This window comes from Pleuronectes platessa, chromosome 18 (assembly GCF_947347685.1).
Source record: "Pleuronectes platessa chromosome 18, fPlePla1.1, whole genome shotgun sequence".
Classification (NCBI taxonomy): Eukaryota; Metazoa; Chordata; class Actinopteri; order Pleuronectiformes; family Pleuronectidae; genus Pleuronectes; species Pleuronectes platessa.
The window spans coordinates 14,459,414-14,483,237 of NC_070643.1; the positions used below are offsets into that span (position 1 = coordinate 14,459,414).

A 23,824-nucleotide genomic window follows, 5' to 3' on the forward strand; every position below is an offset into this window, starting at 1 on the left:
TGAGCGGCTAGCCGGTAAATATTCTCTCTCTCGCTCTCCTCCACCCATCCTTTAATATCTTCATCTTTCTTATTCCCTACATCCCTTCACCCCTCATCTCTTTGACCTGTCTCTCTCCTTATCCCCTATACCTCCTTTTCCCTCTCTCGGGCTGGCTCCGAGCTGTCCATCCATATAATGCGCCGTCGGAGTAAACAAACGGAAGGGGCACTATGAATGAAGTATCTGCGCTTTGTGTCAGTAATGGAGTAAATGAAAAGCATGTAAGTGTGTAGCTGGGAAAGACGATGCCTTTCCGTCTCTTTGTTCTGCTGTTTTTCCGGCGTGGTGTAGTCTTATTGTAGCATCACAGGCTTAAAGCAGGATCTCATTCCTGCATCATAGTGCTTACTGACCTCGGTCACAGAGGTACGAGACAGGTGTGGTTCAAATGGAACCAGAGATTTAAAGAAAACTAAGTAAACCTGAATTTGTAATTTGTTTTAAATGGTATTAAATAATCTCTAAGCTCTATCAATGGATATTCAAAATGCATACTTATTGCATCATAGCTGTCAAGCTGTCGACAAGGGATTTAATAAACCACTGGTGCCCTGGTATCTTAAATGATTAAACTAATAGTTTATGATGCATAAGAGATGGATGATAGGACCAGGTCAGCTTAGCACAAAGACAGTAAACAGTAAACAGCTAGAGTGTCTCTGTCCAAAGGTAAATCATCTAACCAGTACCTCTAAAAGCTAATTAACACAAACTGTCATTGTTTAAACTCTGAAATACTATTTGTAAAAACAGTGTGTTGTTTTTTACAATCCATTCTGTGTCAAACTCCTTAAAGAGAAAACATGGGTCAAGCATCTCGATGATGACTGGCTGTAGTAAAGGTGAAAGCCCACCTCCTACATGGATGGGATATGGGCCCAACCAGAAAGTCCAAATACATCCCACCCAAATATCAAGTAGTTCTTATCACACTCATGTGTGTTCAAGTGCTCATTTTTCAGGTACGTTTGGTTTTAATCAGTTATTTGATGCTACATAAACAAGGTATGAAACATCATGATTGACAGCTGAGACAGACTCGCGATTGGTCGAGCGTGCATATATGCAGGACCTCGATACCATGGTTCCATCTGATGTGCAGACTCTGGTTCAAAATGGCGTTTGTGGGGCAAGATGGCATTGTGTCTTTGGCTCCATTTCTGGATAGTCGGAGGAAGTGGAAGTGGTGTCCAGCTTTATGTAGAGTCTATGGTGTTACACTTTACATTCTAAGCAGTTGTGATGGACTTTTCTCCTGGTAAAATGATCCTGTATGTTATGAATGAATCTTCTAACTGAATGCAGGATCATAAAACGCCACCAGGCCTGAGTTGGAGACACTGACCCTAATCAAAGGTCTCCTCCCCCTTTATCAGTTCATCCTTCAAGGGTCGGGAGAGCCTGCTCCCCCAGCTACCTTTCACCTCACCAGAGTGTGTGTTGGTTCGTCACAGTGTTTAGTGGCGAGTGCAGTTGTGATAATGGAGGTCGTAAGAGCAGCGTGATACCCCCCGAATATTCCTTTCTCCCCACCTGCCCTCTAGACACACATACACAACCTGCCAATAAGTGCCATAAACAACACAGACATAAACACACACACAAGCACCCTTTTATTACCGCTGAGCTTGATTATAAATACCTACGGTGGCTGTAACCACAGTAGATGACGGCACACCGACACCGACAGACACACACTCACATATACACCTACAGCCCCTCAGCTCCCCGGAGAGCGATACACACGCACACTGGAGGAGGGGGGCCTCTTTCCCAATTACACCTCCAAGGAGGGGGTGGCTGTGTATGTCAGTGTGCATGTGAGTGTGTGTGGGTGTGTGTGTGTGTGTGTGTGTGTGTGTGTGTGTGTGTGTGTGTGTGTGTGTGTGTGTTTGCTGAAGGTGCTCATAAATGCCCTGGAGATTGAGCTGATAGAGGGCATAATAAAAGGCCTATCAGCTGGTCCAATCGCCTCACACAGCCTCCAGGCAGGACAAAGGATGTGTCCGCCACTTCAACATTTACCTAAAGGCCTTTTACTCATACCCCTCCCCCTTTATTCTCTCCCCCTCTGAGTCTTCCTCCCTCGCTCCCCCGTTTCCTCACTAGTTGTGCCTTGTTAACCTTTACTTACCCAGGAAACGCTACCTGACATGTGTTTTTTTTGCCACTCTCGCCCTTGTTGACATCTTCACACCAACAGTCTTCAAATGTTGTTGTCACCGTATCTCTCGCTCTCCAGAAGCAGAAAACACCGTCTTGCCCATTAGCAACTTAATAGTTGTCGGTAAAGGACAGAAAAAAATCCCATTAGTCGTCAAATAATCAATACGATAATACACAAACGTGTGTGGATGACCTTTCTGTTGAGTCTTGGAAATGGTGTTTGAGAGGGAGGAAGACAGACAGAGAGGGGAAGGGAACGTTTTTGTTGATGTTTTCTTTAACGGGGGGGGTGGGGGGGGGATTCTCCATCAGGCGAGAATCATTTCTGATTAATTTTCTGCTGTGTGGTATGAGGATGTGACACCAAGCATAGAAGAGACAGCCATGATAACAAAAATTAGCACCCACAGAGCCCGCCCCTTTCCTCTCAACCATGTCAACAAGTCCACACAAAGAATCCTCCGCTCCGTTATCCCACATAGATTCAGACATAGGAGACAAATGCTCGTATTTATAATGACAACCATCTAAAAGCAATTCCTCTACATTAATATGAACTTTAAAAGTAAATCAAGCTCTCTAATTATCCTTTCGTATTACAACATAAGAAACCGCTGTAATAATTACTACCACTGTAATACTAGCCCTACTAAACATTCAGTCTAGTGTCATGGAATGAAACATGCAGATGTGGGTGTATTTACAATTTGAATTATAAGAAAAGCGTTTGAATTAATTACACATAAGAAATACAGTCACTGTTTTTAACTGTCTAAGCTTTTGTTTGTCAGGACTCTAACAATATAATGCCTCATATGAAGCAAGTCTTGTACAGATTTGGCTGCCTACACACTTCCTAGCAGGAGCTACGATATCAAATGGGAAACTAAGAGGAAAGAGAAACAAAGCCTTTTTGGGTCTCAAGGGCTTTTCGTGTTTTTGTTTTTTTTCAAACATGAATTATTTTCAACTTCAGCATGTGGTAGTGAAACCAAGTCAAGCATTTCACTCTAGCTGTTAATTGTAGGTGGGCAAACTGTTAGTCGAAGTCTGAATCTGCAGTGGAAATAATCCCCTCTTTCATAAAAGTGTTGGGCTGCTAAAGAAAGAGAAAAAATACACCATCTCGTACACAATATATATACACACACACAAACGTGTGATGAAACATATTGAAACACAAAATAATAGAGGCACTGGATGCTGAGAGAAACAGCAGGTATAGTAGGAATCGATAAGCCACTCAAACAAATACAAATGCATCACATTATAGTTGCAATATTGATTATTCCTTCTCATGGAGGACATCAGCATGTGCAACAGTATAGCATGCGCCTTGGTGTGCAGAGTGATCTTAAACCCACAAAAGGATTTTCTAAATGTGTCTCCAATTAATGAACACAGCAACAAAACAGGAAACTACACAAAGTCAAACCCTCAAGTCTGGACTCCTGAGTTGCACTCTCGCAACCTGTGTGTGTGTGTGTGTGTGTGTGTGTGTGTCAGTATGTCATGCACGTCTCCACTGAGCAGCCACAAATGAGGCAGCAAAGTGATGGGACACTTTCAGCCTCCCAGGTGCCGATTGTCACTCTGCGTTAGGGTCAGTGCCGCGGGCTTTTCGTTTGCTGCCTGCATCCAAGGTAAACAAAAACAAAACAAACTGTGACAAAATCAAAACATCAACATAACAACATGAAACTCAAGCGAGTCAAGGATGGCTCTTTGCTGTCCATCAGCCTGTGATATCATAATCAGGGACTGTGACTGTGCACCAATCATTAATCATTAACCCTTCCTGTGGGGGTTAACTGCAAATGATTGGCACATTTGCATACATAATTAGAAATGTGCATGTGTGGGTGTTTTTGTGGGTAACGAATCCGTATGGATGTTCAGTACACCAAATGTGTACATTATTAATTACGGCTATTTTTTTATATAAATAACAGTTCCCTTGTGCAAACAGCCAACTGGAAGCAATTAGATAGTAGTGAAATTAGTGGAGTGGAGAGGCAGATTTCCAATTCGGTAAAAGCCTCGGTGTCAAATTAGGACACAGTTGTTAGTCAGCGAACACTCAGACAAACAACTTCGCACCGCTGTGGTTGTTGCTATAGATTTCACATGCTGGAGTAACATAACCACTGTGGCTTTTCTACAACGCCAGCACACAGCTCAGCAGTGGGCTAACATCTCTCTCTGTCAGTCAGAGGAAAAACATAGTCGCACACGCACATGCACAGGGCAGCCAGTGCAGAGAGGAGACAAAGGAAGAGAGGGAGGGCTAGAGTGTGCAAGGGCAGAAGAAATATGGGGGAACGGAGGGGGAAATGAGCGGGAAAGCAGAGATGGAGAAGGGGAGTTGAGATTGAGCGAGTCAGGAGAGGTGATGGCAGGAGGAGGAGAGAGGGGGAGAAAGAGGAGCAACAATGGAAATGTCAGCCCGCCATCCGGGTAAAAGGGTGCGATGAAAGAGAGACAGAGGGAATAAAAAGAGAAAGTCTGAGAGATGGACAGTTAGAGGGGAAAGTGCACTGTAAAAGGGAGAAACTCAGATAATAGGGAGAGGAACGAAAGGGGAGAGGGAGAAAGAGGGGGGGGGGGTACAGTTAGTTCTTTGTTTTGGTAACATTCAGTAGAATTATTGTCTTGCACCAGAAAGTCACAGTTTACCACTAATCCAACATAGCACTGTGTCTAACATGCAACACGGCACAAGTGAGTAGAGGATGCAAACATTAGTTCCTTAAGAGAAGTTCTTCGTGAATGAACGTGTGTGTGTGTAGTTGAGTAAAGGAGTATTTTACTCAACTCGCTCACAAAGACCTACTACAGTGGAGCTGAGGGAAGCACCCATGTTTACATAGATGTTAAAGGGAGGTCATGAATTATGCATGCTATATTGCTGTGTAACATGGTGTGTGTGTGTGTGTGTGTGTGCATTTAATGTTTGCAGACCTAAACTCCAGAAAGTGCTTTGTGCGTGCGAGTGTGTGTGAGTGTGGTTGTAGGTCTAATGAGCTGTTATGTTTCCCTCCATCAAGGCTGTGAGCCTCAAATGTTTGCAGGAGAGGAAAATAAGAGGGATCTTTAAGAGAGTCAGAGAGCGAGAGAGGGAGGGAGGGAGAGAGAAGCCCCTGGTAAACACATCCATTTCCAGCTCGCAGTGAGGTAATGCTGCCAAAGCTAACACAATTCACATACACATACAAATACACACTCAGGCACACATGCAAACACACACACACAAGTTCTGCAGGCGTCCCTCTAGTTTGGCAGAACATCGGAGTCCCACCCGCCGCAAACCACTAAAACAATTGCACATACATACACACACACGCACACGCACACACACATACACACGGGAGTAGAGTTCAGCATGTGGAACCCAAATCAAAACAATAACAACCTCCTCTGCAGATGCTGGTGGGTCACGTGACCACAGCCACTGGATCCCATTGTTTACAGGGAGGGACGGGAGGGAGGAAGGGAGGGCGGGAGGTGATGAGTCTGGACTTTTGAGGCCAAACTGCTGCCTTGTTCATATCAAGCGCTTTATGATGGTGGGGGTGGAGTGCGTATGTTGAGGAAAACAGGAGATGGTCTGAACAACATCTCTCAATGGGGGTTGGGGGTGCAACTGCACCAGCTGTCTTCTGAATTCCAACGGCACTCTGGATGTGAACACTCAGATACACCCACTCACTGTATTAACCCCAAAGCTAAAAGTGCCGCTGATGACCATTTAGTCCCTCACAAGCTGTTCTGAGCAATGACAAGGGACCACCTGAAGATAGACAGAGCAGTGAAAAACAAACCTTTACCTTTAGGGGGTTGTGTGTGTGTGCATTTGTGTGTGTGTGTGTGTGCGCGTAATCTAACCATACCACTGCCTGCCAGCTTGCAGGTGAAGCTAGTGAAGCTAATGACGAATGTCTTTGAAGAACAAAGAACGGCAGCGAGAGAGAGCAAGAGACAAAGAGAGAGTGAGTGTTGGTCAAAGCCAGAGAGAGAGAGCACATTACAGAGAACCCCTACAGAGAAAAGATACAACAACTGAGGCTTTATCATATTTGAAAGGTTGGGTGGATGTGTGGCAAGGACCAATTATGATCGGGAACGTGGGTGAAGCAGCTGGGGCCCAACATTTAAAGTTTGCAGATTTTTGCACAACAAAAGGAGGTGGTTTTATATTCCGAGGCTTTTAAATGTTGATTTTTGAGGAATGGTCAAAGGGATCAATGCAACAATAAAGGAGAATAAATGCAAAGTTGATTACAGTATGCAGGAAACTGGACAAATGCAAAAAAGAGAGGCTTAATAGTTGCGGGATGAAGAGGATAATGCAGGGAAAAGATTAAAACATAAAAGGTATTTCTCCACAAATTAAGTCCACCTGTTAATTTACGCTTCCTTTATCAACGAAAAGAGATGCATCCATTTCAAACGATGTGACTGTCAATACCCACATACTTCTGTGCATCCTTTACGTTTACATAGTGGTTAGGCAATATATCCACTAGGGGGAAGCTCAGACTGGAGAGATTCGGACAACAACAATCATGGCAACTAGACGACGTTGTTTTGATGTACTTCTTAAAAAAAGAGGCCAAATTGGGCTGTTTGTCCCTGTGTTCAGCCAAAGTGACATCATATTGATTTTTCTACCAACTCGCAAAATCCCTCCTCAAACATTTCCGCAGCTGTAGAAATTTTGTGTCCAATGGTCCTTTAACTATTGGCTACACGACCCGTAAGATTTCTGGTTGTACAGCTCTGTTTCGTCCATATTGGAAAGCTTTGAGAAGACATGCACAAATACAGAAAAAATGAACACAGAAGTCTCTGCTGCCTTTTGCAGGTATAAAATCTTATTAGAGACACCCAAAACCATGGAGGCCCCATAATGGATTATGAAGTAAAATGATATTCTACTGTTGTCGCATTCTGGAACAATTTCCGTAGATCGGCCCCAGCAGATGGACGTCAGATGTTGGACTAAGAAATGGATAACTTTCAATTAACTTTATCGCTCTCTCCTGATATAATATAAGGTATTTCTCTTCGTTGAAGAAGATATCTGTGGGATGGTTTTGACTTGTCTGGCTAATTTAACTATGTATTTGGATTCAATGCTGTTGAGCCGGATTCAAAGGAGGCCAACTGCAGAGATACTGCACATGATTTGCAGATGATGATTGATAGAAGTTGATTAAAGATGATTCCGCTATAAATGAAGCCAGTCTGTGATGAAATTCAACATAACGTTTGTACATTTGCTTATGTGAAAGTGCTTATCTACCTGCTAATATAGAGGTGGAATTACATGCCACCAGGCTGAGTACATTACAGCTCCTCCCATGGTGTTAATATCTTCTTTACATCTGTTAGTCCAGAAGGTGGATCCATACTACATCTGGGAATTACCAGAGGCGGCATGGTCTTCATTCAGTTTGAATCATATTAAGGCACAGTCTTGTGTACAAATCTATTACAGCACTTTAATTATTAGTGCTTCTGTCTTTGTAAATGAACAGGGATATACTTTAATAGACAGCCTGAAACCGTTTTGTAGCCTGGCTAGGATCCGGAAGACGTTTTTTGTTGACTTTCAACATGTGTTCTTTTAATCACATTGAAAGGCACTTTGAGGATTCAAGGTCAGTTAACTGTCAGGATGGTTTTATGTCTTGTCCTTTCTAACTGCTAATTAGTAGGTAATTGGTGTCTTATCACTGTAGATGACTCGCCTGCGACTGCACTTGGAACAGACACTATTGATGGTATCGACAGATTGTGACAAGACATTGCCTGGGTGACTTACAGGACACGTGGCAAGATGTGAGATTAATCTCATCATTTGTTAGGAAAGGAGAGAACACCTGTGTCCTGAACTGATATGACTCAGAGGGTGTTCAAGGGAGATGCCACTTGTGAGTAATGTGGCACAGCTGACAGATCTATCCATTCTGCACGCGTGCCAACATCTCTACGGTTGCATGAGAGTCAAACTGTGGTATTGTAAAGGAACCGTAATAAACAGATGAACAGAGCAGTAAAAAAGCCATACTGTTTGGCATTCACTGTGCTTCACTGCATTTTTCCACATTTAATTCCAAGTCCAAAAAGATAGCATCTCATCTGGCGGTCCGGTGGGAGGAATCATATTGTTCCCTTTTAAAAAGCGGGTCTGCATGAGACTAAGGCAAGTTACTGACGAACATAAAACCTGTTCTTCATTTCACTCCCTAGCTAATCTCCTGCATATCAATCGATTAAACAAACATTTAGTAAAATCCACATTTTAAAACAGCAGATATGTTTTGTTGTTGGATGGGCCTGGCAAAGAATAAATAATGTTCTCATGCAAAATGTCACAAACAAAGAAAGGAAGTCATAACATCTGGTCTTAACAGCAGACGGCGCTGACAATCTGGAAAGTGGTAAGTTGGAGTGGTATATAACATATGATATATGATGGCTAGCTCACAGGCACATATTCAAACACATGTACACTAACACCATAACTTTGGTCACCCCTCTATCATGCCGCACCCACTTTGCTAAACTGCGATACAAATTGATGATCGACACACAAATTAAACACGGCTACAATTATGACACCACCGTGCCGTGCTCTTAATTAATACATCTCAATTTTTAATTAATAAAGCGTGTCAGCGTTACTGATATCAATAATTGAAAACAGACAGGTCAGTGGAGTGTCAAAATAGATGGTCATAATTCTAAATAATGCAGAGAGGGGGTTCTTCTGTGGGGCTGGGTTTGTTTTTAATAGGTTACACTTGAGAAACATGTCGCCTCCCTGTTGTGTCACAATGGCTTTGCCCCAAACCAAAACTTTGCCTGGGTCAGTACAGTATTATTAATACAGCTAATATGAGGGAGTGCACAATAATTGAACTCGTTATCCCTTGACTGTTCCTTTCTTACTCATTATTTTTCAGATGTAGTTTTGTTTTCTTTGTTATTCTTAATATTTATTGTGCAAGAAAAAAGGTTCACCTCGTCATAAGAAAAAATGAAAAGTAAAATAATGGTACAAAATGTGTTGTTAGGTAACAAATACAAAGAACAGCTTTTTACCTGCTCGTAACAAAATGGTTAGTATGTTGCTGGTTTATCAAATAACAAGTTAAAAGACTTGACAGCATTAGCTTTCAATGTGCGAGATAGAAGTGTGAGACTGCACCTATAAAAGATATAAATGTACCTGCTTTAAATTGGGCCACCTTCCCCTTCAAAGTATCCACTTTTTTCAGCAACACACTAGACAGCACTCCTACAACACTTGAAATGCTCCCTGGACGTCCTGCTCTGTAAGCAGGTCGTTGTACAATCCCCTCCATTGTCGAGATTGCGACTCTGAAGTATGATTTTCATTTGGGGGATGAATAAGTCACACAGGGTGCCAATCCACAATTTTGTTGGCGCGGCAAAAAACCTTCAGCAAATTCTTAAGCTCCAGTAGTAGGTACATTGTTATTATGAAGTGCCACAGTTCAGCTCATTTGAGACATATGTCCTCACCGAGACACCCTGGAACCATACACAAGTGCTTGATGTTGATAGTCTGACCATGGGGAATTCACAATGCATAACCCAGGGAATGTTGAAGAAAACAATGAAAGTACCCCCAACCTAACATGCTTTTTAATGTGGCCTATTCCACTGGGAAGACTGCTGTTTGACCTCAAGGCCAAAGACATATACCAAGCACTCATCCCTGCTAATGATCCAGGAAATAAGGAGATCCTGGAGGACTTCAACTTATTTGAAAATGTATTATTGTTGTGCATTTTTTGTACAAATTAGGAACTGACATTTACAGAGTAAGCACTAAGCATATACTGAACTGCCCAGAGAATGAGGTTCACTCAGTTTACCTGCTCATTAGGGCTGCTGGTTGGACACTTGACACATCTGTCAATTAGTACCACCTCATATATACCTTAGATAACCATAATGCACATTTGTCAATAGAATCAATTGGAGCCTTTCTCTCTTCTCCAGCACTCTGGGCCATCAATCCATTAAAGCTGGGGACTATGGATTATTCTGAAGCCACAGAGCCTTCTGTCACATAAACACTGGATTTGAGGCCATGCACTATGTATTATGGATAGTAGGCAGGAAATGATTGAACACAATTCTACCTGGCAGATAAAATAACTACGATGTTGGACAAATTAGCATATTAGTGACTATTTCTAGGACACCTTCGATTGAATCAGGCCAGCACATTTAGTCGCTGCCTTGACAGCCATAAAGGGTGTTCAAACTCAGAAGAAACTTTATTATGTTTATTTACGACATCAATAAATGCAAATAGATCTTTGCTGATGGCTTCAAAATGGATGTTAGACATGATGCATTATTTTCACTAATGGCATCAAAGTGAGCATAGGACTTTCATTCAAACCGCAGATAGTGAACAATGGTAAAAATGTAATTATTTCCTTTCAAAGGGTTAGGGGTTAGCTTGACAACCCTTGACAACTGCTGTTGTAATTAGCAAGTCATTGAATTTAAAGCTACTTGAGCAAGTAGCTCTGAAGTCTTTCACTGTTCAAGTGATTGTAAAGCCTGGACTGAGATCACAACAACACACACGTTGTCTTCACATGTTTGCCATGGCCCAGTGCTTTGGCAAAAGATCACAGTGAATTAGGCTACCAATCTACTAGTCCGTGGTTAGCTATTCCTCCACTCACACTCACTGATATTCAGCGCGCTTAATTAAAGAGCCAATTTGCATATACATTTAAAATCAGAATTCCACTCCCGTGGCATAACAGGTGGTAATGTTCTCAGGAGCCAGAAACCTGTCCAACGAGCGAGTGGAGACCAACTCAATGTGGCTGTCGCTACTCTGCCATTGGTATTGACAGAGTGACAAGAGTGAGAGCTTTGCCTTTGATTAGTCTATATGCAATCTAATGCTGAGGGAACCACTGAGGTGGTTTTCAAGCCTTGAACAAAGAAACTCCAGTGATCCTGTGAGTCTATATCTACAAGACACTTTTCATTGGTTCTTGCTTGAGAGATAAAACGATCCAATAAACACCGATACGATATTTAGTAATCCGTGTAGGCCGTTGTTTAATAAGATTTGTTCCTTGAAACAAATCCTTGAAAATCTCTCATGCTAGAAAATCTCAGTAATGACCTAAGGCCCACAAGGTGCTTTTGTCTTATCTCCTGTGCTTTTATTCTTTCCCGAAGTGTAACTCATGTTGTCCCATTAAACAAAGTTATATTACGCAGAGACACTAAAGATGGAAAGTAGGAGGTTACAGAATCAATCTGATATTACAACAGGTGCACATGATAGTTTATGTGTAATCCGGACACAGATTAGATCATATCTACTATTTGCCCTGGTTAGCTGATACTCTCAGAATTGATTTTAAGATTTGGCTGATCCCTTGAAAACATGAATGCACCTGGTACCAAGATATAATCACAGAGCTTTTAACCCCCATGTGAGCAGCACTTGGGACCTTGGGTTGGTCCCAACAGGATTTTTTTAAAGCCAAGACTAAAAATATCACAGCGACTGAAACATAACAAAAATAATGGTTTTGATGAGCTCATGCTGGCTACAATTCTAATTAATTGTTTATTTAATGTATTTCTGAAATCTACTCTAAGAAATGTACATCGTATGTTAGTTTTAAAATGATATTGCTGAGTTTATCTACCACTCTGAGAAGCTTTTTTTAGTATTATTTCAATACATTTACACAGTATCTGGTCATTATTGTTTTTTTCACTCTATACCACAAATGGCCGTTTTATAAGGACCATTAATACAAAATAAATCTTCCCCACATACAATGCAGCCTAATGTTCTATTTCCATATTATGATGTTTGACATTTTGGGAGCTATTATCATAACTCAAAAGCAAGAACCCTCAGTTGGTCAATGACCTTTTATATAAATACAAGCAGATTGCTGTTTGATATTTTTAACTATGTGTAGTTCGGCCTATCTGATGAAGTTTAACAGAATACCTAACTCAACACACTTGGTTGGTCAAGTAAATTGTTGCGGGAAACCTCAAGTGTTCAATCAGATATCGAGTACATGGAGACTGGGAGAGCGAGGCACTGAACTGAAAGGAGAGCGAGAGGACAACAGAGATTATGAGGTCTGTCTTTTCAGATGGTAATCACATGGTTTCTGAACTCCACTGGCATTTATACCAGGGAAACAGTTTTCTTTGGCAAAGGCAGAATATCTTTCTCGCTCGCACTCTGTCACTCAATCATTGGAGAACTAACATTGCTCTCCTGCACACACTCAGTCCTCCCCTCCTTTCTCTTGTTTCGAAACGCAAACACCCGCTTTCACCACAAACATAAACATGTTGTGCAAAAGGAGTACGAGCAGTGACAGTGCTCCAAAAAGGTAAGACGGAAAATAAAGATATAAAGCCACGAGCAGAGAAAAAAGAGGCTGTTTTGCAGAGCCATGCCACTTTATCAAAAGACAAACAACAATAACGATCCCTTTGGGCTTCTTTTTTTTCTTCTCAGGATGGGAAGTCTTTAGTCCTGTCGGAGTTGACTGATGCTCCAGGCTCAGTGTGAAACACATGATTGGCTCAGCAATGTAACAAAGACATTACTTTTGATTAAAAAAATGCACAAAATAAACAACTCACTCCACCAGCCTCCTAGTTGTATCTTACAAAGACATAAATTGAGATCAGTTAAATTTACAACATCAATGAGGGCCAGCAGTGGATCCTGTTATTTTCTGAAACGTGAGTAAACTTGGTTAACACTACAAAGAGAGGGATAACTGTTGGCGGTCAGAGGAGAAAAAGGTTTGAAGCCCCCAGACATGTTGTTTTGGGGTTTTGCAATAATAAGCAGAGCTTTCTCCTGATTTCCCCTTCAACTAAGATTATACTTCACTTCCCCTGTTAGCAATTAGTCTCCAGAACACTATTTGTCAAAAGCCAAGCCATTCGTTTCCACTGGTCTGCCCCCGCGAGCTCTTGTTACAATTGACTGTTTCCTGCATAGAAAAAAAAACATAAGCCCTTGGAAGAAGGAGCGGACCCAGCAGCCTGACAGTGTGTAGAGATGTCTGAGCATTAAGTAAAGACCGAATAGGACTTTAAGTATGGTATCAACAAATCTGGAAAATCGGCCACAGCTAGCAATTCCTGCCTCTAAATCTTTAGCGACAGCACATTTAAGAAACTTTTCATAAAAGGGAACCATTTGGGAGTTGGGGCAATGCAGAAAATAGGTCAATCATTGAATGACACCTATTGATTTTTGGCCCAAGATCTGAGGACATGCGGGAGTAGAAAATGTGCTGTAAACAAATACAATGAGAAAAGCTACTCAATAAAGTAATGGGAGGTGGGGCGGCCGACAGACCCTTGATATGTAGCCACACAAAACCCCCCGAGGTCCAACATCTATACGTCACACTGTCATTTTCCCTCTATTTTCCAAATGATGCAGAGGCATTGGGGTACTTCAGCGTCTCCCGGTGAGGTGAGAAACCTATTGTATCTGGGTTACAAGGGAGCCGGAGAGCCATCAAACAGTCCGAAATTTTCCTGGCAAATCACCTGCAGAGAGGGAACTTTGCTAGAGTGCAATTAACCACCTCAAGGTCAGACTTCTCTGGAGAGTTATCTGAAAAAAGAATCCTCAGGCATTCTCTCTTCCTCCTCTCTCTTTAGCTGTTATCTACACTCTTACAAATTCGCTCTCCATCTCCTTTACCCTCCTGCCCTTCTCTACATTTCCTTCACTCCAGGTTACTCCCCTGTCCCCTTTTTCACCATCCTTTCTCCCTCCTTCCCTCCCCCTTGTCGCCATTAAAGATAAACGTTACTATGTGGTCGGGGCGGGGGGGGGGGGGCTGACACCATTTCTTCTCTGGTGCCGGAGCCGGGCTGAAAATCGGTCACAGGTGTGCAGAGGATAAGAGCCATGGATCTTAATCTTGAGGCAATATCGGGCTGTGCGCTGAAGAGGTCACTGTGGGGATATCTGAAAAAAAGGCCTTTGCTTCTTTCATGCTCCTGAACTGTGGCAAGAATGAACTTTCCATGATTTTTTTTTCTGAAGTCCGGTTCTGCAGAGAGTGTGACGTAGCACTTGACTTCGCACAATAGACAAAACTCATGTGACATAAAGAAGGGGTGACTGAATGGACTCTGACTATAAAGATATTTCAAAGTAGGACATGTGTAAGACCAGGGTTTGAATCCTGGTGCTTGCGTTTGAGGTGCTTAGATGAATTGTATAGTTTCCTCCTTTTATTTAAAATGCTCTGTGGTACTATTTTCATAAAGGCTTTTGGTTATCTAGAATTTGTCCCTGATGATCCGCTCCACAAGCATCATTTCTCCATACGCCAGTCTTGGCAAGTTTTTAGTCGCGGATAAAAACCTGTTGCTCCACCCGCACTTGCTGCTGCGATCCCATGTGTTTCTGTTATTGATTACAGTCTTATTCAATCTCTCTTCAAGCTTGACATCAGAACAAGTGGCAGCTTATACTGCTGCCATTAGCAGTCCAGTAGGAATCATCTCTGGCATCTAGAAAAACAAGTATCATGAGAATTTTGGCACCAACCAAAGTATTGTGGCATCTCTATAGTCGATGGGCGTCTTAATACTTAATGGTTTAGGTGTAACCCACGCACATTAACTCCTAAATCAAAGGATAGATTCCAACGAAGGGACATTTGTTGGCAAAAACATACTAATTTTAATAAAAAAATTATAATAAATGCTGTAACATTTGCTGACATTACACAGAGCACAATACCTAAAACATACACACACACAAAGGGTGTGCAAAGGGTTTTCTTCACTTACCTGGCAGTAGACAACCAAATTACTGAGGTAGAGTTACACCCATGCAGTAACAACCAATAAAACTTTAAATACCAAACTGGAAAATACCAGTAGCGTCTTAGAAATAATAACTTAGACTTCTATTTTTAGTTTTTCTACTTATGGGAAGACAAATAGAACCTTGGTATTGGGATTTTGGCGACAGACACATCATGAAACACTTTGTGTAGTTATACAAATAATTGGAAACATGTGAAGCTTTTAATAATGAAATGTAAATTCTAATTTATAAAGGCATTTGAGACAAGTGGTCGTGCCTGAGCCGAGGCAACAAGCTGAACTTGTGCAAGTTCAGTGAGACAATCAATAAGCTTTTCGACAATAACCATATAAATATCAATATGATTGCATTCCCTATGCAAAGAGGTAATTATAGTAGGCGATAGTAAAACTTCTGTCTAATCCATGTGATAGATTCAATTTAAAGGGAGTTTTTGCCTCTTAATGGACGACGAGAGAGAAACTAATCTATATTTCATCAGCAATAACTATTATGTTTACAGCACGGCTCAGGATGCAGTGATAAAGCTGCTCGATTGGGCGACTTTTACTGTACTTTTCAGCAAGTTGCCATCGATTGGATTAATCCATCAGTAAAGGGGAGTGATGTTCGATAACAGTGCCGTGCTTTAAGACCCATTAGTGTTCGCATTTGAAAGTAAGCGAATGTTGTTTCTTTATTAAACTGCTCTTCACCGCTGCCTATTACAGTGTATTTGACCTGTTGCAGACGAGCGTCAGTTTGTGATTATGTTGACTTTCTTAAAATAATATTTGTCTGTGTGTGGGTGTTCCTGTAGTTATACATTTCTGAGGACCATTTAAAGCATAGATGGTACAGACTGAGGACATTTTAACTTGGTTTTAGGGTAAGAGTTAGAATTAGGTCTAGGTAGGTTACGTAAGTTTGGATGGTTATGTTCAGAGTAAGGGGCTAGGGAAAGTATATCTCAAGGAGTGTCCTCACTAAGATAGAAATACAAACATGTGTGTGTCTCTGTGTGTGTATATAATTACCGCTGTGTGTATGTGTGTGCGTGTGTGTGTGTATTTTTGTCTATGTGCATGCGGGTGTGTCTGTTTTCATACGTATATAGCTGCCTGTAAGTATGGGTTAGGGTTAGTATGTGTGTCCCAGGCTTTTGTCAGTGAGAGACTGATTCCTGTCCTCGAGGAGTTTGGCCTGAGTTCATACATGCAGAGTTCATTGCAGGTTAGTGACATTGATGTTTCATCTCATAAAGACGAGTGACTTTATGTTGGCTCACATCCTTGAAGCCATTTTTGAAGCTGCCGACTGGATACAACGGAATTTGACTGGAATCCACTTTTACTCCATTACACATAGACTGATTTTATCATCTGCCATCAATACATGTTTAATCCCATGCCAAAGTGTAGCTGGTGTAATAGTGTATTCATGTCCTGAATATTGAAGGATTGCTGCAAAATGTCACTTTTGGATGAATCCCATGTTATTGCTATAGCTTTCTCGAGCAATTATGTTTAAATGACTTGCCTCTGGTGGTTTCCAAATTTGTAGAAGTGGTGCAACAAGGACTCAAGGCCATGAGAGTCAATTAATATAGTAAATTGCATCAGTTACCCTCTTGTATGTGTTTCCTGCTCCATAGCAAAGATAAAACAGACAATAACTGTTGCCTTAAAGCCAAGAAACACATAAATATGCTTGACGTTTTTTGTGGAAGAACAGCTGTCGCTTTTGTTTTTGTATGTAACACAAATGCTGTTGAGCATGAGCTGATCCCTCACACAGTCAGGGACTCTTTACCACACATGCATACGCTGCCTTACCTGGCGTGAGGCACATCGATGCTGGACGAGACCACTTTGCGTTTCTGCTCCAGCAGGGATACTGATCGGGTGTCGGGGTCCCGGCCAACGCGCTTGCTGTCAGCCAACCGATGCTCCTCCACCGCCTCTGGGCTGAGGGAGCCGCCGTTCATCTTGTGGCCCTCTGGAACTCCATTGCTGGAGCTCTGCTGGAGAGAGATGCAATAAGACATAAGTAAATGCTTGGTGAGAGGAACACATACATGAGTTCTCGATAATAATGAACACTGATGGAAAGTTGTGCAGTACAATGCTTATTAAAATATAGTGCTAGGAAAGCTCCAGGAAACAATAACAGAAAAAGTTTTTCAACACAGCATCAGTTAGAAAGTCCGAGTCTGGGCTGCGGCCATCAAATCGGATCACCCAAATTTAATATTTTTATGTCTAAATTAAAAAAAGAAGGAGTAAATGTTCAAATATGGTTTCAGAAAAAAGCCTCTCGCAGTTTCTAAAGCCGATGGATTAAAAAATGCACAATGCTTATAAAAAAAGTTCCTGTAGAAATGTTGTTTTTTAAGCTGATAAATATAACTTGTGCTTTTGTAATTTCTTAATGGAAGTTCTAAAAAATACAATAAACTGAGGCCACGCTAGACGGATGTTTTAGAACAAACATGATCTCCATCCAAATGAGAATTTTAGTACCATGTCAGTATTAATATCCATTCATACAAACAAACCTAAAAAGCGTGTATATCCCGTGACCATTCCTGTTCACTAGTCACGCACATGCCAGTCTAAACAGAACCATGTTGTGTACTCTGCAGTTGGTTTCTTATTGCAGAAAATACAATGAAAGAGAAATAGCGATGGAGAAAAGTAAGAGCAGGGATTTCTTTGCTTGGGCTGAAGAGGAGGTGAAACTGTTACTGACTGTAAAGGCCAGAAACGCTTGCGATTGGTCACCGGCCCATCTCCTCGTAAAATGTCCGGTAAATGTCAGAGTGAGCCCATGTGAGAACACCGCAGAGTCCCAAACGGACACAAAACTGGAAACAAAGGGAATACAAATATATCTGGATGAAAAAGTTGTGCAATAACAGACAAGTTGACTGGTTTTGGTGATAAATAATAATAAATAAATCATTTCCACACATTTGTGGAAGGCAAAGTTTGGAAAATGTCTGCACCAATTTCCAAATTTTCATGTTGGAAAATAGCTCAAGTTCAAATGTTTGAATCGTTCATATAAACGTCTCTAGTGACACAATCGATCAACAAAACACAGATGTCTCTGCTCTCCTGAAAATCACACGCAACAGCGCACACAAATAAAGACTCTCTATACAGCAAGACTGTATTGACCAGGACAACATATTCCTGCACCACACACCCTAAACAACGTAAACTATTCACTGACAAAAAAGAAAAGAATGTTTCCCACAAAAATTCTCTGAGAAAGCCTACTTGTAGCAATGTCAAAAAAAAGAACTTCACCTCTTCTCTTACACAACAGAAAAGATGTTACACATGAATACCTGTGTGCACCTACGCATACACCAACACACACACACACACATCTCTGTAGGTAACTAAAGCCATCAGGCTCTTTAGAAACACACTGAGAAAAGCCAAAACACAAGGCAGAGTGACACACACGGCTGCCCATGCCACCGGAGCGTCGACAAGTATGACATGCAGGCTGGTGGGTGTTTCACTGAGTGAGTGTGTGTGTGTTTGATATAGATCATTATCTCAAAGCTCTGTAACATGATTAGGCTTGACTGTGGAAAAGGCAACGGCACCAGAGTCAATAACTTACACAGACGTGCACACAGACATTCAAACACAGACACACACACACACAGAACAATTCACTTAGATTAATGAGGTAAAAAACACAAGAAATTGGTATCGAGTATCGCTCATGAGAGAGGCCGGTCGCACAGACGCCTGGTGGTGCGCGAACAACGCTCTGTGAAAAACACAGACTTGAGTAAAATAACAAGATGGATTGCACCAGCTCCGGGTAGATTAGGTGTGTACTCCTCTGATAAAACCAACGGCAATTCCTTCCTTTCACCGGCCTTATGAATGATGGCATTTCACGCAGCCAGGAAATTGTGAAGCATACCGAATCAGTTGTGAAATGTGAGTTGCATGCATCAAAGCTGGTGTAAATGTGTGTGTGCGTGCACTCATGAACAGCACAAATATCCAGAGTGTCTAATACCCCCCTCTCACACACACACACACACACACACACACACACACACACACACACACACACACACACACACACACACACACACACACACACACACACACACACACACACACACACACACACACACACACACACACACACACACACACACACACACACACACACACACAATCGACTTGCTTTGGGCAGTAGTTTGTCAAGCGTAAAGATTCTCATACCTTTATGGGTCAAAGGTCACAATAAAGCAAAGCTGGCCCGGACCACAGATTGAATTCCATGAACCCGATGTCGTAAAATCCCAACAGACTTCACCTTTCAGCTCGAATGGAGCTGGGTGGAATTTTATTGGAGAATCGAATGGATGTGCTCACGAGTGGAGATATTCATGACTCAAGCTGCAATCTCTAATAAGATGGTAACTTTTTTTAATCACTCGGATACATAAACTGGAGGAAAACACATACAGCAGGGAATAAGGGCTTAAACTGCAGTCCTGGATGAGTCGATTTGTAAACACTGCATCAAAACAGGGTAACATTACGTTTTCCAGAATAAAATGTGATTCGATTTAAAATAAAAAATGCAAACTGAGTGCCACTTTCAAATTGTGAGAGAGTAAATAAATATCTAAATAACAGTAATTCCTTGAATTACCCAAACTGACTGAAACTCATGTCGCCGTATTTCAAGAACACTGAGATATCTCATGTTTGGTATTGATGTTATATCTTAATTCATTTGAGCTCAATTGGTCAAGATGTTTAGAAAAAATAGGCCATTTACATTTTTGAGTTAAAAAAAACTTTGACAGACATCAACAACAAGCAGCAACAGTAATATCTTATCCAGTCTGATTGTCAAGAAAAATAAGATAAATTTGGAATCATGCTAATTACAAACATTTGTAATTCAAACAGGCCTGGAGGTTAATGTCAGGAATTATGATTAAAATTGTAAAAGCTATCCTGGATCACAACTTAATGTTATCCCCTAAATCGTTCAGCCGGAACCTTTTCTCTTCTTGTTATAATAAAGGACGTAATTCTGCAGAAGCAAATTACTTTTTTATGCATATGCAATAAGCAAGGGGAATTCAAATTTTGAGTTAGTCAAACTGTGATTATATTTTTATAAACACACATAACACATAGTGGAGACAGACCGATAAGCCATAGAAAATTACTCATATCAATGCAGGGCCAGCAGCACTCAGACTTGACCCCGTGCTCACCGCGCTTCACACTGATGCGGCTCAGTGGACCAATGAGGACGGCCGGCCCCTGCCTGGGACCAACACTCCAGAACAAAGAGTCACACAGCTCCTGTCAACAAGCTTGCCTCATGGACTCCCACGATCAACATACGACAACAACAAAAGCCCCAGCAAGACAAAACAAGTAATGGCTCTTTGTTAGCAGTGAGAAATCGGTGCAACGTGGCTCACAGCACACACATCAACAAGTCAACAAGTGGCATCGTGGCGACCCCCCCCCACATCTCTCTCTGCCCCAAAATGGGAGGCATTCGTTAGCCATACCAGGCAATGTGCCAAGCATCCAGCTTCTCAGGAGCACGCCACCCGTTGCCAACCTGGGGGAGCCGGCTTTGTTGGCCGGGCAGCTGCAACTCAAATGGGGCAGTATGCCCTCCGAACAACCCCCTCCACTCCAAAGATTTAAGTAGTCAGCTCTAACTCATTAAAACGTACAAATGTGCATGTGGGGGAAGGCACATCCAAGATATCACACACTCCAGCAATGCACATGTGAATCCACACACGCACTCACACACACAAACACACGCACTCACACACACAACAGACCCCTCCTCCTCATTTTATTGCTTGTTTTCGTCCTCAATCGGAATTGAGTCGTGCTGAAAGAGACTTGACCATTGTGCTGACAGGACTGCGCCCTCAGCCTCAGCTGCACCACTCCAGGCTGCACCGCAGACTGCAACAATATTGTGCAACAGCTTTTGTGAGCGCGCTGGTGCATAGATGTGCAAATGAAAAACAAGAGAGGCAAAGTTTACTCTGCATTCCCCATCGAACAAAGCTCTGACAAATCTCCATGCAGAGACGCTGCATTCCTCCAGGTTGAGATCTGGCATGTCTGCGTAAAAGTTTTAAATAAACAGTTTACAACTTTATTTAAGATTTACAAGCTTTCCAGGCCAGAGGGTTGGAGTTTGGGTGGTGCAGCTCTATCTGCAAATTCACACTGATCTCACATCTACATTTGCATAAAAGGAAATGTGAGCAGTCCTGCATGAGTGGCTACAAACAGCGGCCAAACATTTCCCCTTTTGGTTATGAAAGTAAGACGTCGGCAATTACAGCCCTGTTAAGCTACTTCATCAGAAATATATCAAAGCACAATACACACACATGCACATGCACACACACACACACACACAAATGCAAGGGGGAGCAAACCACACCAATCAAAATAAATCAAGGACTGTAAACAAGTCTTTTTTTTTCAGTCTCAGGCATTCCTCAGTCACTCCCACACTATAAAAAGGACCTCCGCACACACACACACTGTGCCAGAAATTGTGTTTTTATCCAAGGGCTGGATTGACCTCTTGTCCTCACATAGTCTTTAACTGAGGCCATGCACAAGGTGGACGTGAAGACAATTTGTCCAGTGCTAATTAGGCCCACATCAGACTATTCATTTGGACATGATTGAAACTTTATATTCTGCCTGTGATGCCAGGAGAAAAACCACCTCACCAGCCATTTTAACCCTTGTTAACCATCAGTGGCCTTGTTGTGCATGACAACAGAAACAGTGTGTGGCAAGCTTGCGTCACCTTTGAATGAAAATGTGCAAAACATATCCCCTCTGTGCAAATGGGCAACTCCAGGCAGGATGCACAAAATGACATGTGACAAATGTGATGCAAAAAAAATAGAAAATACAAATCATAATTTAGCCAATGTGCAAAATGCATGGGGAGCGAGATCTCTCCATATCCGAAAAAAAAAACACGCTGCAGTCCCAGTGTGTTTGTTTGCCTCGGCTTACCCACCCACTAGCCCACATAAACATTGCGCAGGCCCCGTCAAGCCCTTTGTCCCGTTTATCTGATTGTCGCCAAATGTCATGACAGCTCGCGATTTCATGCAATATGCAACCGAATCGGTGCTGCAGCTATTCTGAGCGACGCAGGGTTTGTCCCCGCCGGTTAGATCTGTTGTCATCAGCCGCAGAAGCTGCAGCAGCAGCGGCGGCGGCGGTGGCACCGTGAAATCCGCTCTGCGCAGGAAGCGGTTAAACGCTGCAAAACACCGCACAACACAAACAGTGAAGCGCTGCCGAGCGGGAGCTCTGCCGGCGCGCTAACCCACCTTCAGGCTGGAGCGGAGCGGTGCCTTGGCCGCGGTGTGGTTGATCCCGGCCGCCAGCTCCTCCTCGGAGAACTCCTTGAGGCTGCCGTCCTGCATGAGCACCGTGTAGACGCTGCGCCGGAGTCCCGCGGCCGACACGTCCCGGTTTTCCTGCTTGACAGCCTGGACCACTCCTGTCACCGGAGCCCCGTCCCCGGTCGGACTCGGCGCATAAACGCGGCTGCCGAGGATCGACCGCTTGACCAAGCGCCTCGTGTGCATGTCGAGAGGAGGTAAACAACAAAAAGGGGCAAGCGTCTCGCTGAATTCAGAGCGGGTTCCGAACCATTCACCGTCGAATTAAAGCCGGTAAACAACGTCGAGAAAAACACAAAACCGCAGCGGGTAGACTACGCGCCCCGACAGCCCTGACAGAATGTTAGGAAGCGGCAACATGCTCGGAGCAGCGCCGCGTTCAGAAGCACCGGAGCACCGCCGTGGAGCTGGGAGTGAGCACCGGACAGAAGCCTTGCGCCGCAAAAAAACCGATTCATTCGCCGCTAGAGAAGCTCCACAACCAGCCGGTTACCTCTCCTGCTCCGTCCGACCTGTTTGTTTTCCCCTCTGCTCCCTCCGAGCCGAGGGGGCGGCGGCAAAACACGGAGCGCCTGACACCTCCGGGAGCCGAAGTGACATTTGTACACGATTTGACAAAATGGCGGCTTTTGTGCGGGAAAACCAGCCGGATTTGGAAGAGTCAAAACAAACACGTCGAGTACTTTCACTTGACTGGACCCGTTTTTTCGCGATCCCTCTCTAGGGGCTGGCAACGCAATAAACCGCGGCCGTGCAGGGGACTCCAGCTCCAGCTTCTGAGGCGTCCAGTCCGGGTGCGGCTCCCACCGAGCAGGGGCTCTACCGGCGGAATGCTGCCTGTAAACATGTGCGGTCCGGTGTCGTCGGCGGCCCGTGATTGGTCAGGGAAGCACACGCCTCCACAAGCCCCCCCCTGTTCCCCCTTCTCCTCCGAGTGAAGGTAACGCAAGCCGGGAGGATGCTCCATTCAAAACAATGACGCAAGGATGGAGAGCCAGCCAGCAGGAGGGGGTATGGCAGCAGGGAGGAGAGGGAACGAGGGGAATTCAGGTTAAGGGAGAGGAAAAGTTCGACCAGACACTCAGGCTTTATGCTTGTAACCCACTTCCAGGTGTCATCAGACTCCTAGTTCACCATAATCCAGGTGTAAAATGAAAGTGAGGTGCTGCACTGGTGTGATTGTGCGAATGTAAACACAACAGCTTATTTGATTTCATGCAGGGGGCTTTCATCTCTTA

At 43.1% G+C, this 23,824-nt stretch overlaps 1 protein-coding gene across 1 annotated transcript in view; it reads right to left on the reverse strand.

Moving 5' to 3' along the window:
* znf704 (zinc finger protein 704) overlaps positions 1 to 23,383 on the reverse strand; it is a 45,565-nt gene extending 22,182 nt beyond the window's left edge. The window contains exons 1-2 of the mRNA XM_053446200.1: positions 22,512 to 23,383; positions 16,945 to 17,132 (exon numbers count right to left, since the gene is read on the reverse strand). Coding sequence (XP_053302175.1) covers positions 16,945 to 17,132; positions 22,512 to 22,772 — 449 coding nt within the window. The 5' untranslated portion in view covers positions 22,773 to 23,383. The remainder of the gene's footprint in view (positions 1 to 16,944; positions 17,133 to 22,511) is intronic.
* Positions 23,384 to 23,824: the final 441 nt, after the last annotated feature.